At 38.4% G+C, this 16,757-nt stretch overlaps 1 protein-coding gene across 4 annotated transcripts in view; it reads left to right on the top strand.

Moving 5' to 3' along the window:
* Window positions 1–16,757, top strand: part of EVC2 (EvC ciliary complex subunit 2) — a 71,270-nt gene that overhangs the window by 28,116 nt on the left and 26,397 nt on the right. For 3 of the 4 annotated variants that reach the window (XM_038178248.2, XM_038178249.2, XM_027457402.3), the window contains exons 10-13: window positions 8,307–8,631; window positions 11,310–11,549; window positions 11,910–12,085; window positions 16,346–16,505. In XM_038178248.2, the coding sequence (XP_038034176.2) occupies window positions 8,307–8,631; window positions 11,310–11,549; window positions 11,910–12,085; window positions 16,346–16,505 (901 nt within the window). The remainder of the gene's footprint in view (window positions 1–8,306; window positions 8,632–11,309; window positions 11,550–11,909; window positions 12,086–16,345; window positions 16,506–16,757) is intronic. The other variant, XM_038178250.2, reaches the window with a different exon arrangement.

Below are 16,757 nucleotides of genomic sequence, written 5' to 3'. Positions count from 1 at the left end.
TTGCTATGGAGTCAGTGTGTTTTGTTGTTTGTTTTTTAAACCTGAATTCAAATGAAAGGTAAGAAGAAAAAGATCACATTGTCATAGCAGCTAGACCTGAATATTCCTCCATAGAAAATGGTGACAAATAATTACATTGATAATGCAAAAAATGGAGATGCTAAATTTCTGTGCTTCATAACTTTTAAAATGTATAACAGAAATTTTAGAATTTTTGGAGGGAGCTCTATTTTTGTGTAATGTGTACAATGCAGGAATGTAAAAATAAATAATAATCACATTGATGTAACAGTAAGATAAAGCACCTACACATGGAATGAACCCCAGAACCTGCATTTGTAGTTCTGTGTTATAAGTGCTGTTATAAACTTGACAAATGCATAAAGTATCTTTTTTTTTTTTTTTTTCCCCATCAGAGAAACACAAATGCTTGATAGGTAACAGGAAGTAGCTCATAAGGTAGAGGAAGCAAAGAAAGAATTTAAGAATTGAAATACCTCTGGTCTCTTGCTGTGGCAACTTGAAAGAATTTGATGATGAAACTGCTGCCAAATCTGATACTTACATGTTCAGTAATTTTTCATGAGTCAGTTTTCTCTGAAGAAGAAACAGTGATCTCTCAGCTCAACTTATCATCTTTTTAAATTTTCCTTAAATCTGTATCTATCTACCATGACAATCCTATTTCTGTGTTTGTCAGCATGTAGTCTTTTTTAGGAAAGCTAAACTTAATCTATGACTCATCCATGGGAATATATCCTTAGATAACAGTCATGTCCCTTTCTTAACTATTAGATTTATTTATGAGATGTCTTGTGTTCTCTGTAGGCTCACATTTCAGGTGCTGAGTTTATGCTTAGTTGTGTAAAGTGTAATAGGACTGATGGATGAACTCTCCCAGTTCAAAGCTGGCTGCAGGCCATTACAGCTACTGGTGTAGCACAAAGCATCTTCTGATGTCTTCTGATGCAGACGGGCAAGGCAATACACCCTGCTCCAGCACGGGAGGGCTGAAGATTTGGCTCTGGGCATTTGGTAGCTGTTGGTGGCCATTTAGACCTCATGTCTTTAGATCTGCCTCTACTGCAGCGCAGTTTTAGTTTCTCACAGAGATTTTTCACAGAATCACAGAATCACAGAATCTCTCTAGGTTGGAAGAGACCTCAAGATCATCGAGTCCAACCTCTGACCTAACACTAACAGTCCCCACTAAACCATATCCCTAAGTTCTACATCTAAACGTCTTTTGAAGACTTCCAGGGATGGTGACTCAACCACCTCCCTGGGCAGCCTGTTCCAATGTCTAACAACCCTTTCAGTAAAGAAATTCTTCCTAACATCTAACCTAAAACTCCCCTGGCGCAACTTTAGCCCATTCCCCCTCGTCCTGTCACCAGGCACATGGGAGAACAGGCCAACCCCCATCTCGCTAGAGCCTCCTTTAATATACTTATACAGAGTGATAAGGTCACCCCTGAGCCTCCTTTTCTCTAGGCTGAACAAGCCCAGCTCCTTCAGCCGCTCCTCATAGGACTTGCTCTCCAGGCCCCTCACCAGCTTCGTCGCCCTTCTCTGGACCCGCTCAAGCACCTCGATGTCCTTCTTGTAGCGAGGGGCCCAGAACTGAACACAGTACTCGAGGTGCGGCCTCACCAGAGCCGAGTACAGGGGGACGATCACCTCCCTAGCCCTGCTGGTCACAGTGTTTCTGATACAAGCCAGGATGCCGTTGGCCTTCTTGGCCACCTGAGCACACTGCTGGCTCATATTCAGCTGACTGTCCACCATCACTCCCAGGTCCTTCTCTGCCTGGCAGCTCTCCAGCCATTCCTCTCCCAGCCTGTAGCTCTTCTTGGGGTTATTGCGCCCCAGGTGCAGGACCCGGCACTTGGCCTTGTTAAACTTCATACAGTTGACCTCAGCCCATCGGTGCAGCCTATCCAGATCCTCCTGCAGAGCCTTCCTACCCTCAAGCAGATCGACACACGCACCTAGCTTGGTGTCATCTGCAAACTTACTGAGGGTGCACTCAATGCCCTCATCCAGATCATTGATGAAGATGTTAAAGAGGACCGGCCCCAGCACCGAGCCCTGGGGGACGCCACTAGTGACTGGCCTCCAACTGGACTTGGCTCCATTTACCACAACTCTCTGGGCCCGGCTATCCAGCCAGTTTCTAACCCAACGAAGCGTGCGCCAGTCCAAGCCAAGAGCAGCCAGTTTCTTGAGGAGAATGCTGTGGGAAACGGTGTCAAAAGCCTTGCTGAAGTCAAGGTAGACCACATCCACAGCCTTTCCCTCGTCCACCCAGCGCGTCACTTTGTCGTAGAAGGAGATCAGGTTCGTCAAGCAGGATCTGCCTTCCATAAACCCATGCTGACTGGGCCTGATCGCCTGCTTGCCCTTCAAGTGCCGCATGATGACTCCCAAGAGGATCTGCTCCATGAGCTTCCCTGGTACTGAGGTCAAACTGACCGGCCTGTAGTTCCCCGGGTCTGCCCTCCGGCCCTTCTTGTAGATGGGCGTCACGTTTGCTAGCCGCCAGTCAGCTGGGACCTCCCCCGATAGCCAGGACTGCTGATAAATGATGGATAGGGGCTTGGCCAGCTCCTCTGCCAGTTCTCTCAGTACTCTTGGGTGGATCCCATCCGGCCCCATCGACTTGTGCACATCCAAGTGCCGTAGCAGGTCACCAACCAGTTCTTCGTGGATGGTGAGGGCCACATCCTGCTCCCCGTCCCCTTGCACCAGTTCTGGGTACTGGGTATCCAGAGAGCAACCGGTTTTACCACTAAAGACTGAGGCAAAGAAGGCATTGAGCACCTCCGCCTTTTCCTCATCTCTTGTAACTAAGTTTCTCCCCGCATCCAGTAAAGGATGGAGATTCTCCCTAGTCCTCCTTTTTGTGTTGATGTATTTATAAAAGCGTTTTTTGTTATCTTTAACGGCAGTAGCCAGCTTGAGCTCCAGATGAGCTTTGGCCTTCCTAATTTTGTCCCTGCACAGCCTCGCTACATCCTTATAGTCCTCCCTAGTGGCCTGCCCAATTTTCCAAAGATTATAAACCCTCTTTTTCCTCCTAAGCTCAAGCCACAATTCTCTGTTGAGCCAGGCTGGTCGTCTTCCCCGCTGGCTCATCTTTGGGCACATGGGGATAGACCGCTGGGTAAGATGCCCACTCCAGAGTGTTTGCGGTCTCTTTTGTGACTCGACACAGCTGAAGAGCATGAGCAGAGGGAGGAAGAAGGGAAGGGAGAGGCTGAAAGGAGCAAGCTATGCCACCACAAATGGGCCACATCAATACAGCAATTTTATGTTCACTGAAATGAATGAAATAATAGTGTCAGTAGTTGATCAGTGTTTGTTGTTATGCAATTTCCTGTGGTGTTTAAAGCACAAGAGGGTCACCAGGAGATTAATTTTTGTTCTCCTCTTTCTTTCTGTTTTAGAACCAGGATTCTGTAAAATATTAGCATTGCTATGCTTCATAGTCTGACTCTAGGGGGTTGGAAATCTCAAGTATAGTCACGAGCTTTTATAATAAAACCATTCCCCTGTTTAAAAAAAAAACAAAACAACACAACACAACTTACTGTATTATTAATCCATCAACAAATGGATGATTTAGGAAACAAACCACATCTGCAGCTGAATACCTTTGATGCCCATTATACTGGAATTGGCTTTTTCTGCTTACAGTTACTAAAGCCAGCACTGGAAGATGCTGTTTGAAGTCACAGCTGTGTGATTTTCCTGTCTGACCCCAGAGGGGTTTCTCCCTGTCCATGTTCACTTCTGTGAAGCGTAACAAGGCAACATGGACCACAACACTTCTTTCTTGTCCCCCTCTTCACTTTCATGCCACAGCTTGCCCTCTGACATTGTGCCTGCAGGTGCGGTGCCACGTGCAGGCCTCAGAGGGTGCCCTCTAGCTGGAGGGGCTTTGTTTCCCCAATGCCTTCCTCTTCCCAGCGGGAGCTGATGGGGCCATCAGGCCATGGTGCCCCAGCTCACGGCTGCAGTGATGTGTGCAGCATGGTGGAGCCACAAGCCATCTACAAATGGCTTTAAATCGCATGCTCTTTGGGAACACCACGTACCATGAAGGGAGGCCTTTACAGAAACCACCATCACAGGGCTCCAGTCTCCTCAGGATGCTGTTGTACTCAATTAGTAACATACTACCACTTGCAGATGAGAGATGAGTTTTCAAAAAGTGAAGGAGTTGTTTTGGTGAAAAATACCACTGAAGGGGAAATCGCTTGATGATTCTTTTCCCTTTACAATTCAGAAAATTATGTCACAGTAGTTTCTTACCTTCATGAGCTCTTCAGACATTTAAAAATGTGTCCAAAAGGACTTAATTCATTTTAGGACTGTGCCATTCAGCAGCTATTAATTCTCCTGTTTTAAAATTCCCTCTCAGGTACTCTAATTTGGGTACTAAAACTTAGACGTAATTATTTTGTAGTGAGTTAAAACTTTTCCTTTATTTGTTTGTTTTTGTTTTAATTAACTATTCTTGTTTCTTCCCTGACTCTAGTTGATTTCCTGTATTCTTTCATTAGGTCTGTGGAAGACATCAGATGTTCAGACACTCTCTCTGCTTCTCTGTTTGGCATCTGGGATTCTCACCTCCCAGATCTTCTCTGACAGATCTTTAAACACTCTTCTTCTTCAAGTGAGTGAAAAGTCTTTACACTTGCTGTTCGCAGCTTCATTTTCTATGTCTGTTTGCTTCTCATTTCCACTCCTCTTTTGTATTATGTACCTGCTGTCCTGTCCTTATCCTTTCTCTGCATGCTTTGCCCAAAAGAAGCTTTGATCTGTTTCATCAATAGATTGCCATCTGCTAACTGTACTTTGTTGGCTTTCATGTTACTATTATGTTGAATATGCTTAGGAAGAGATACAGGAACTTTTAAGCATGAATTGCTGTAACAGGAAGAGTGCAGATCATTTAAAGCAACTTATTAAATCTACCTTGGTCTCGGGATGCACAGTGTCAGGTTATGATTTTTTTTTTCTATGAGTCACTATCGCACATTTAATCTGGATGATTGTAAGCATTGTTCTGCTGGGAAACTTGTGTCTGAAAACATTTGTTTTATTGTATGTAGAAGATTCCTGTTTTTTACTGGCTGTTAGTGTCAAAAGTTGAAAGAAGTAGGTCAAAGACTGCATGTTGGTGTCTTAGACTCCAAGACTATATTGATGCAGCTTGCTAAGGATCAGGGCTGCCCTCAATACTCGACACACATCTCATTTGGTGTGAGAGTTTGAGGTAAGGTGCACATGTGGTAGGTTTTCCTTCAGCCTGCTGTGGAGGAGGCAAACCAGAAGCAGAGCACATCACTTGTAAGGTAGATTCCAAGTTTTTATAGACACAGCCTTTCTTCAGCTTCCACTGAAAAAAAAACTGCTGTATGCCAGGATGTGACATAGGAGAAGTGTGGCTTCTAATTACTTTTTTTTCTGTGTTATTAACCTTGGATTGGTGGAACTGCTCATGTGCTTCCTCTGTTTCGTTTTCTTCTTCACAGATTTGCTGCCAGGGAAATGAAGGGTGAGAATTACAGATTAAATACACCCATGATTTTAAAAGCCTCATCACACTCTTGATGACAGGCAAGTGCCAGGTGCCCAGGTACCTATTGCTCGTTCTGCTTTTGGCATCATGATCTTGAGGAACAGAATTACTTGGGCACCATAGTTCTTTCTGTAGACAGAAAGGATCATGGAAATCTTGCTTGGAATGAAATCAGGTCTAATCTGTAATGATTTGCAGGGAAAAGAAAAAAGTGCCATGGGAAGACTAAGGGAAAGATAACAACAGAAAATATTGTGATGGTGTTTGGTTTTGTTTTTTGTTCTTGGATCAGTGCTGAAGAAGACCATAAAACTAGTAAGGAGGTGGATGAGGGATGGCTTAATTTTTATTCCGAGCATGGTGAAAAAAATCCTGCATATGGGTTAAGAAATGAATGTTGTGTTACCAGCTGTGTATCAACATCGCGGAACTGCAGGGTGTTGCCTTCCAGCAAGAGAGTTAAGGAATATTCAGTCTTTCACACTTCAATAAGAAAGTGTTATGGAGTACTGTGAGCACCATATATCAGTGCACAAATGAAGAGAAAAATAGTGACGAATGAATTTGGTCTTCCAGCAGGCAAAGATAGTTGGAAGCAGAAACTAGTCAAATTCAAGCTGAGGATAAGGCGACCATTGTTAGTCCTTAAAGGAATTAGAAAGTGAAATATTTTTTGGTTCTCTATTAGGGAATGCTTGACAACCTAGATGCGCTATTTCTTGTAGAAGACAGATATGCTTCAGTTAAAACAGAGCTACTAGACTTGAAACAGGAATTCAGAGACATAACTCCAGTGGCTTGAATTTTGCAGGCTAGTAATTGGGACAGTCATTAGGGAAATGTTATAGCATAGATCCCATTTTTTGGATCCTTTTTATTTAAGTACATTTGCATGAAACTGATATACTTACTTTTTAAAAGTTGGTAAGTAAAACTTCTCTTAGGTAAACAGCTTAGCACTAGCTGGTTACATCAGCAAGTGTCCTAGGTCTTCTGTAAACAGAGAAGACTGAGACAGAAATACATACCTGTGCTGCCAATTTGAAGTGCTTGCTTTGTTGCTTTGGCATCCTGTTCCTTGACCCTGCCATCATTTGTCCTCTGTGGCTTTTCCACTGTGCTGGAGCAAGAAGGACTCTCCCCAAGGAGAAGGAGCGTGTCAGTGTCCTGGGGGACTTGACCATGGTCAGTGTGGGTGTAGCTATGCCAGTCCTCTACCACCCTCAAGAAGGCTGTGTACCTGCAGATGCTCTTCTATGTGCAGCATGCAGGTGGATACTGCATAAGCTGGATTGTTGTATTTTCTTGGGGGTGTTGCAGAAAATATTAGCTCTTACAGGATCTTCAAATTACTGTGAAGGATGTTTCAGGCACAAACTGTTTCAGGCACAGGGGTCTGATTCCTGTTCCTATATGGGAGAAAAAATCATGAGGAAAGGACCTCTGTTCCACTATTACTTTTGTAGATGCAACAGGTAGCCCTGCAGGTGATCAGCAAGAAAAGTATGGGCATCACCAGTGTGCTGCTGGGCTTCTGAGAAACTGCAACAGAAATATCTCTCTGCTTCTTTATGATTAACTAACAAAACTTAATCTGTTACCTCTTAAATACTTGGAGAGAATTTGAGTCATGGTAAGAAAGTAACTTAATTACATCACATTGATTTCTGAATAGGAAAAATAAATCTCTCGTGTTTAACAGAGCGGTAGTGATAGTATATCACTGACTTTCAGTTAAACATAATTTTCTTAGATAAGGAAAAATTAACAAAAAGGTGAGATTTGAAATTTAGTCTGGGTGCAGAATAAATCAATTATTTAACCTAACTTAAATCCTTTTTTTTTTTTTTTTTTTTTTTTTCAGTTTTTAATAGTGTATTTTTTAGGTCCCCAAGAATTACTGTGTACTTAATCTACACACAGAAGCAAGAGTGCTGTGTGTTCATATGAGCTAGCATATGAGGACAAAAACTGTCTAGCTCTCCAATACTGAATCAAGTGTAGGCAAAGCTACAGAAATTACAATAGATAAGTATTTTATGAAATGAGAGTGTCATTCCTATTTAAATAAAGATAAGTGAGACTGTATTCATTTACTGCATTTTGTTTAATAAGAAAAAGAAAAATCGTCTTTCCTAGGACTCTTTTACTCTTAATGAGAGAGAGGCATCAGCTTTTTCAGCTTCTTTAATTTGTTTATATCAGCACATAATCAAAACACTTTCCCCTCTTCCCTGCAGGGAAGGAAATATACCAAAGGAGAACACAAACCAGTAATGCATTAATATGGATGGGTCAGTGAGTTTAGAACTGTTTTACAGAGTCAGCAAAATTTATAGTCCATTCAAATACTTCATCTGCAGTATGTGCTTCCCAACATAGGTTTATTTTTTGTTGGAGGTTTTTGTTTGCTTTCAAATTGAGAGAAAGTTTTGTGTTCTAAAGTAAAGCTTTTCCTTTTTCAGTCTAAACCAGGAGTGTATGTATACATACATATATCATTGAAGCTACTTTACTAGAAATCAGTTCACTCTACTTTTAAATGAATGATTACTATCATGATTAGTAAACTCATGTGCTGAGATATTTCTGCACTTGTCTGACTGCCATTCTCAGTTACACAGCATTGAATAAGTCTCTAGACTTATTTTATCCTAGTTTTATGGTAGAAATTACCTGTCTGAGATTTTAAACAATCCCCATTGCCTTTCTACAGCTTGGAGGTTGCCAGCCTGACTCGGGCAGATGCTGATTTGGAGGCATATCGAATGCAAATATGTAAAGAAGTGATTGCTATCATGATGAAGAACATGGTCTTAAGTCACAGCCTCTTTCCTCATGTGGAGAAGAGGATGAGTTCAATTTTTAAAAAACAGTTTCTAGCAATGGAGAAGGAGATACAGGAAGAATATGAAAGAAAGGTCGTGGCTTTCACAGCTGAATGTAATCTGGAAACTAGGAAGAAAATGGAGGCTCAACGCCAAAAAGAGAGAGCTGCAAATGAAGAAGCTGAAGAATTAATAAAGAAAGTGAATGAAAAGGTAAATCAAGATACTTTGCATGATGTGGTTTTATGTAGATGGTTTCTCTTTTAGACTAGGATGGCTGAGTTGTTCTCTTAGAAGACTAAGACTATACAATTTAAAAGTGTTCAGAAAATCAGATTTGATGAATAGAGTGATTGAATAGACATTTTCTGTGTGTTTTACTTTTCCAGGAAAATGAAATTATATCAAGAGTATCAATGACACTTGAAAACAAAAGGCTATTGTTACCCTGATTTGTATTTATTTATTTATTGCATAGTCACTTCTAGCCCCCTTGCAAATTAGTGTATTATTATTTGTTATTGTGTATGGTAGCGATTCCAAAGAGCTCCAGTCAGACACTGTGTAAAGTATATTGCACATTCAGAGCAGAATCATAAACCTTATCTGCATCATACACCTAACAATCTAGGTAAAAAATCTCCAAAATTTATATTCTTATTTTGAATGAAATTAATATATAAGCTCCACCAAAGGCTGATTTCTTCCAGACCAAGTGAAGGCACAAACAACAGTCTATATGCAAAGCAGGCAGTGGACTTCTCTTGAAAATAGCCTCTGGGGAAGAGAGAGATAATTTGTATTCCGACAGAAAATAATTCTTTACAAGTTAAGAGGCTCTGCTTAAGTAAAATCTTAATGCTTATGTGTGTTCCTTTCATCCAAAGATCTCTTTCTGAATGGGTAGTATTGCCTGGGATTTCATAGGTAGTCATTAGTTGGAAGTAGTGCCCAAGTCTTAACATCCTCTGGTCCAGCATCCTATCTGCAAAATCATGCTCTGTTCTTCAATGCCATCTTTCAAGTATAATGAATTTTTTACAATAAAATGGGCTGATCTTTTTCCTTTTCACTTTGTGTCTGGAGGGAATTCTGCTAGGTTTTGAATATTCTACCTCTGTAACCTTAAAGTGCTAACGTACCCAAGTTAATGTTTCATGCTTGTCTATAACTCAGTTTATTAGGATGACTTGTGGGAATAAATAGTACAGTTCATTATTTACCAGTGGGGATTCGTTTCTGGATGTGCAAGTGGATGCGTGGGTATTGGATGTGTCACTTTTGAATTTTGAGCTGTCTGATTCATTTGTGTTATAGAGACAAAATAAGCTTTATTTGGAGTAGATTCTGCTATACCAGTATATTTCCTTACACATTCTTATGTATACTGTTATTGTAGACATAAGTTTCTGGCATTCTGTAAAAAATGCTTGATTATTTGCATACCATGTACCTATAATTCTTACGGACTTCATGACAATTCGTAAGAATAGTTTAGAGAAAAGTGTTTTGCTGAGGGTACCCATCAAAGGTACTATAGTATGGTGAGGTTCTCTGAAAGAACCTCAATTTATCAGGCCGTTATGTGGAAAAAGCTGGTGGACTTATGAAAGTCAGCTGAACTTGTTTAGGGTTTCCAGCTCATTTTAGATTGTGACTCCAGTGAACTCTCACTAAATATGCTCTTAGTCCAGCAGTTTTTCTTTGCACAAAATATACTTGATATTGTTTCAATCTGGTTTATATTAGAAATCCTGAATATTAACAATCAGTGAAAGAATTAAATCCAGTCCAATTCTTGTCCTCATGCATTTATCATCTACTTATGTCCTGTTATCCACCTTTCTCCCCTAAAACTGTTATAGTAATTATTCTTTCTGAGAGAATGTAGCAAAAAGCACCAGGATCTATGAAGGAATTTGTTTTAATACTTCCTGTGGAACCTGGCCCAAAAGGAGATGCTGGAGAGCTAGGCATGGCTTACACTTGAGCTCCTGCCAGTGGGTGACATCTGAAAAACAACAGTAAAAAACAGCTGCAGCAGCAGCATGTTCACCCTTTTCAGTTAAAACACAATGTATATTCCCTACCCTTTGGGATTCATTGTTTGCTGCCTGCAATGCATCACTTGCAAATGAGGGGTGACCTGTGGGGGGGCTCAGTGCAGAGGACAGCTCTCCCCATATAAGTAGAATGAAATTTGGAACAAGACCAACAAGACTACTGCTTAGTAGCTCTGCTAACATTAGAAACATTCTTTGCTCTTTGGGACATGTATTTTTTGATTCTAAAATGAGTTTATGCCATCTGAGATTAAAACTATGAATATGATAGTTCTTACTAGAGAACTATGAGAAAGTATTTCTTGTGAAGAGGCTTTTAAATTAATTGCTATTTAATTTTGCACCATTGTTGTAACTCTAAAGTGGTGCTCTTGGATTAATTTTTAGAAACCAATAGATAAAGTAGGTCACTGATAATAAGAACTTTTAAAGATTTGCAGTAGAGTATTTTTTCTAATTTACATTGTTTTCAAAATGTATACTTATTGTTCTTTCTTTTTTTTTCTGAATTTTTGAAGTCTATTCAATTTTAATATGGTTTCAGTATTGATGAAACATAAGAAATTTATTTCATGTGTATTCTAAAAAGACTTCACAAAGCCTCGGAAGTGTTACCTGGATTATAAACTGACTGTTGTGCAACCCATAATTCCAACAGATGAAAAATATGGGAAGTGTACATTGATTTAGTATTAATTTGCATTCAAACCTGAAATGACAGTAATCAGAGTATGCATAAAATACATATGAACTAGTAGCACTGATAATTTAAAAAATGTTAAATACTGAATATCACTGCAGATTTATTTATTTTTCTCTTCTCTGCAGCCTGCTGTTGAATACAGAACTCTTCTGGATAGACTTCACAGGCTGGAGCAGGACCACCTGAAGAGGTTCCTTCTGGTAAAGCAGGAGGAATATTTTGCAAAAGCTTATAGACAGCTGGCTATTTCCCAGAGAAAGGAGCTCCATAACATCTTTTTTACACAGATAACAAATGCTGCCTTAAAGGGAGAACTGAAACTGGAAGCAGCTAAAACATTAGTGCAAGATTACTCTAAAATACAGGTAATAGGATGACAGCTTCATTCCTAACTTAATGACAGAATCCAAATCCACACTAACTTTTGTGAAATGTGTCAGAAAAATATTTGCACTCATATATAGAAGATATTATCCATATGTTAGCACTTGTTATAACTAATTTTCATAGGAATAACATTCAAAAATATATAGATATCATTATGGAAATTTAGTTATCTACGCAACATATGTATGCTGTAATATACATATATATATAAGCTCACTGTTTTTTCACCTTTTTACCTTTTTGCTATTAATGAACAAATTTGGCCTGATATCCATAGGTGTTAGTTGAAATTAATATTACATCTAATTAGATATATTTGTTTGCATTCCTTCCTGTAGGGAGACATTGAAGAGTTAATGGATTTTTTGCAAGCTAGCAAGAAATACCATCTGAATAGAAGATTTGCTTACAGAGAGTATCTCATAAGTAAGGTACAGTTAATGGATTCTCAAGCTTCTACTCTTATAAATGCAGCAGCAACCCAGATATCAGCTCTCATTAATAAGATGGAAAGGTAAATATCTCAACTGTTTTTTTTAAGTCAGTTTTAAAGTCAGTTTAAAAATTACCAAATATTGCATCTGTTGATATGATAATCTAATTTACCTATTTTTTTAACCTTTGCTTGCTAATCTTTTTATTTCTCCTGTTTGCTGCCATGTTGGAATCATACTCTAAGTTTAGCCTCAAGATTTTGTTGATCAGAGAGAGGTTCTTCCAGTATGCTTGCACTACTTTGCCTGTTTTGCTAAAATCTGCAGCTGTGTGGCTCAAAGACAAAAATAAATCTCTTGGCATAGGAAATACAATTTAGGCACATCTTCCACAGAGAGTTCCTTTCCATCAGTTCATGCTTCTTTTTAGAATTGGATTATATAAGAAATTCTTAAAGAAATATATATAAGAAATTCCGAGATGTTTTCACAGATGTCGTTATGTGAAGAGCCTTAACGAGAAACTCTTTTCTGTACAACCAGTACAACCACTGCATCCATGGATCAAATAATTGAAATGAACAACAGGGACTTCTCAAGCTGAAAAAATAGTTGTATGCCTGTTGCTGCACTTAATAGTCAAAAAACATATTAACAACTGAATGGAGAGGAAACATCTAGTATTAGTAATTCAAGACCTTGTAGATCTCATCCCCAAAAATATATTTTAATGGGAGGGATGCTTGCACACAAATAACCCAAACCCTCTGCAAAAACAATCAACCTCTTCTCCCTTAAAGCATCGTTAACACGACGAAAAATAAATTCTGTATTACTCTCTGTTTAAACTTCATAGAGTGGTAGTACTCTGCAGACAAAGGAAACATGTCCGTAGTTGACATTTGTAGAGAAGAAATCCCATCTGATTTTTTGAGTATAGAAGTACTTATTTTTCTGTAACTTCCCATACCTTCTAGGGCATGAATTCCATTCAGGCAAATTTTGGCCAAACTGTTACGTTATTTATTCTTTAGATGTTGAGATTATAAAGCTCCAGAATCTAGTAATACAAATTATTTGCTAGACTTTCTTCTACAAGCAGACTGAAATATCCTTGTATAAACCCAGAGGAAGTATGTGCTAGGAAGACTTAGATTTCAGTTTTTAACTCTGAACTGATTTGGGGAATATTTACAATTTGGTGCGTTACAATTTGAGCAGATGTACTTTGGTTTGATGGTTTGGTACTTTAAATTTGTATTCATAATATCCTCTTAAGTTTCATATTAGCATTGAATTTGCTTGTCTAAATATAAACACAGGTCTGTCTTAGTCTGTTATGCCTAACATTGGTTCTTAAACTTACAGTTAAAAATGGCATGCTGAAATGCAGAGCTATTTATATTGAGAAGAGAAACTAATATACCACAGGTAAACAGAAATAAGGAATACATAAAACAGCAAATAAATGATAAGGAGAGAGGATATTTAGAATTCATCAGGTAGAAAGGCATTTCAAAATTAACATGAAAAAGATTGTGTATAGCCAGAAATAAAGGTTATAAAAAGCAAAATGAAACCAAGACAAAACAATTCCAGGGAGATTTGTGAAGATTTTAAATGAAGTAAGGCAGCCACAGTTTTCAAGCTGAGCTTTCTATAGATAGCAATTAAATAAAATATCCCATTTGTTAGGACTGGCTGTGTGTACTCAGTGCTGTTTGGAAAGCAAGTCTGTGAGCTGCAATGCCAAAACACAAGAAAGCAAGTTCTAAAATTCAGATGGTAATTATAGATTTGTAGGGTTGTCTAGCTAGGGGTTTTGTGTTTTCCCTCAACAAATAAATGAGTCAAAAGGTGATACTTGAGGCAATATTTAGCCTGATGTTGTTCCGGGTATACCCAGAGGTGCCAGGTTCGTGACATTTTTAAACTACAGCATTTTGTAGCATGTAGCATTGTTCTTTAGTGAGTATCAGCACTCTCACAAGAAGTTTAATTTCTTCTTTGGTCTCCTAAAAAGCTTACTCCAGTTCTGCTGATTCGCTAGTTATGAACAATTCAAGCTCCTTTATAAATTTCTCCAAAAATTGTAATATTTATGAGGCCTCAAGCATTTCTTGTGAACTGTTTTAAAGTAGGCAGTTGATTATCTTTGACATAAAAGATCAAAGCAAAACATCTTATGTTGGTCTTTTATTCTTGTGAATATTCTTCATTTGGGCGGATCTTGATATAACCAAAGTAGTTTTCCGATCTGTCTTGCTGGACCTTTCAGGAACTAGGCATTAGAAAGCGAACACATCCAGTGGTAATGCGTCAGTATAAAGCTTTTTCGTCATCTCTTAACCTTTTCTGCTTGTAGCTATTTTCTGTATAAGGCATTTATTGTCCTGAATTATTTCCGTCAATTGTGATGGCAATATGCCAGCTCAGTGGGTGAAATCCTGAAGTAGCTGAAGTTCAGTAACATCAACATGGCTCTTCTGAAATTTTTCATTTGTGGGATGGTTCCGACACATCCATCTTTTTCTATTGCAGTCCCTTTCACTGCCTCAGACAGGGATTTTAATTGGATACAGCAAGGCTGAGTTTATTTCTTTAACACGAGGCAAGCTGAAGGTGTTCAAAATAATATCTTGGTTATTACCTTACCTTACTTTCTCACTATAATAAATCTACCTTTTGATTCACTAATCTTTTGCCTTAGGCTTGATGGAAAGGAGGTATTAGAGCTAACAAATATAGATAGAAAACTTGGTGCTGTTGAGTCTGTTATTGTTGGTTTTTTTTGGACACAACACTGAAATTATTTGCTTTCAAGGCAAAAATGACTTTGCCAGAAGATCTGTGAATGATGCTCTCAAGTTACTGAGAGGTATTTTAATCTGCCTTCTGTAGAAGATCAGAAAAAATCAGCAGATGTTGGAAGAAACCTGTGTAAAAGAAAGCCCTGTCTGGTTGACCTAACTGTGTAATAAAACAGCTCAGAGTTTCTTTCCAGCACTCTCAGTATGCAGGGGATATTTTGTGGCCTACTCAGATACCTGCAGATGCTTGAGCAGTAGATGGAGAGGTGTGAACTGTGGAATCTGGATACCACATTTCTCTTGCAGTGCCTGCAAACAAGCTAAGATGTACATCTCCTGTGTTATTTCTTTTAGCTTGTATTTTGAAGATTTTGCTTGGAATAAAGCTATGACAGTATCAACAAATCCTAATAGAATAAGATCCTGTACTTTCTGGAAAAGGATTGTGGTGGTAGATTCCGAGCTTTAGCCACTTCTCTAGTTTATTATTTATTTATGCTAGGTATTATATTGGAATGGGGACTTGGAAGAGCAACATATTAATGTCTTGATTTTCAGAGATTTTACAAAATTTTTTTTGAATCCAAGCTCTGTGAATAATGTTCATGTCTTACGATTTTGGAAGCTCACTATACTTAATATTAAAAAATTTAAGTTAAAAATGCCCAACAGCCTTGTCTGACTGCATTATGATTTTCATTTATTCTTCTGTTTTCTGAGAAAGATTTGGGAAAATTCTGATGTAAATAGGATAGTGGGAAATTTTAGAAGTTCAATTTGAGTTTATGGAGAGGGAGATTTTCTTAACTATTATGCTATCTAAATAACTACAATTGGGATTTTGCTTACTCTTTGATGTTAAGTAGTACAGCAACTGGAGGTAGACCATTGTCTTAAACTTCAATTTGAAAGTTCTGTGCGCTTAATAAGTGGGGATTTGCGCTGTCAGAGTATTGTATTTCACTGGTAACTGGAAATGTTTAAAAATTTTCTGATTTAAATGCAATAGAAAATGTGAATTTAAGTCTGTTCGTGGATATGGCTGCTTTGTATCTTTAAAATAATTTTTAAATGTTTTTATTTGGTTAAATTACATCCTTAGAAGAGAAAATTGTTTCTAACTAGGATTTAGAAAGGACATCCAGAGTTGCATTCCAGTGGTGTTAAATGAAAAATGTAAATATTTTAAATAATATATAAGGTTTAAAATGTCTCATTTGAATTTTGCTTACATTACTAACTGATATGTAGTTGGTTTTGCATTTGCCTTCCCTTCTTTCCTTCTTCACATTCCTTCTTTATAAACCTTCACTCTACTCTCACAAACTGCCTTCATTTTGCACTCATCTTTGAGATTATGACTATTATCCACTTGTTTCTTTGAGTCTCCCCAGATACTACTGCTAAAAAAAAAAAATAAGATCTTTCTGTGTGGCTACTTTGTTGAGCCTTTGAATGGTACTAATTACTTCAAATATCCTTTTGCTCATAAGAATTTAGGATAACAGACTTCAAACACTATTATTACAGAGCAGGTCATCTACCTGAAAGTCATTTGGGACTTCTGCTGGATCGAGCTGAGACTGAAATTAATTCTGTTAAGCAGAAATTTGATCATGATTTGAAACAAGAAAAGCAAAAGCTTCATCAGAAACTCATTATCAAGCGAAGGCGGGAAATGCTGCAAAAGGTAATTATTTTCAGTATATTTATTTTCACAGGGCTTAACGTGAAGAAATTAAATGAGTTGGAAAGTAAAGTGTAGTTCTTAGGATGGGGGTCGACGCTGCCAGGAGCGCAGATGAAAATAATATCTGTTCTTTTTATCTGTGTGCCTCCATTTGCTGTGTTAAGTATTCAGATATTAACAGCTATTCTTTAAAAAATAAAAATTAAAAAATGCAAGAAATTGACCTAAGTAGAGAAACTCATGAAGCCTATC

The sequence above is a fragment of the Anas platyrhynchos genome, chromosome 4, assembly GCF_047663525.1.
Source record: "Anas platyrhynchos isolate ZD024472 breed Pekin duck chromosome 4, IASCAAS_PekinDuck_T2T, whole genome shotgun sequence".
In the NCBI taxonomy this organism is placed as follows: Eukaryota; Metazoa; Chordata; class Aves; order Anseriformes; family Anatidae; genus Anas; species Anas platyrhynchos.
Note: the sequence above shows the minus strand (reverse complement) of the source record. Positions and strands in the feature narration are given on the sequence as shown.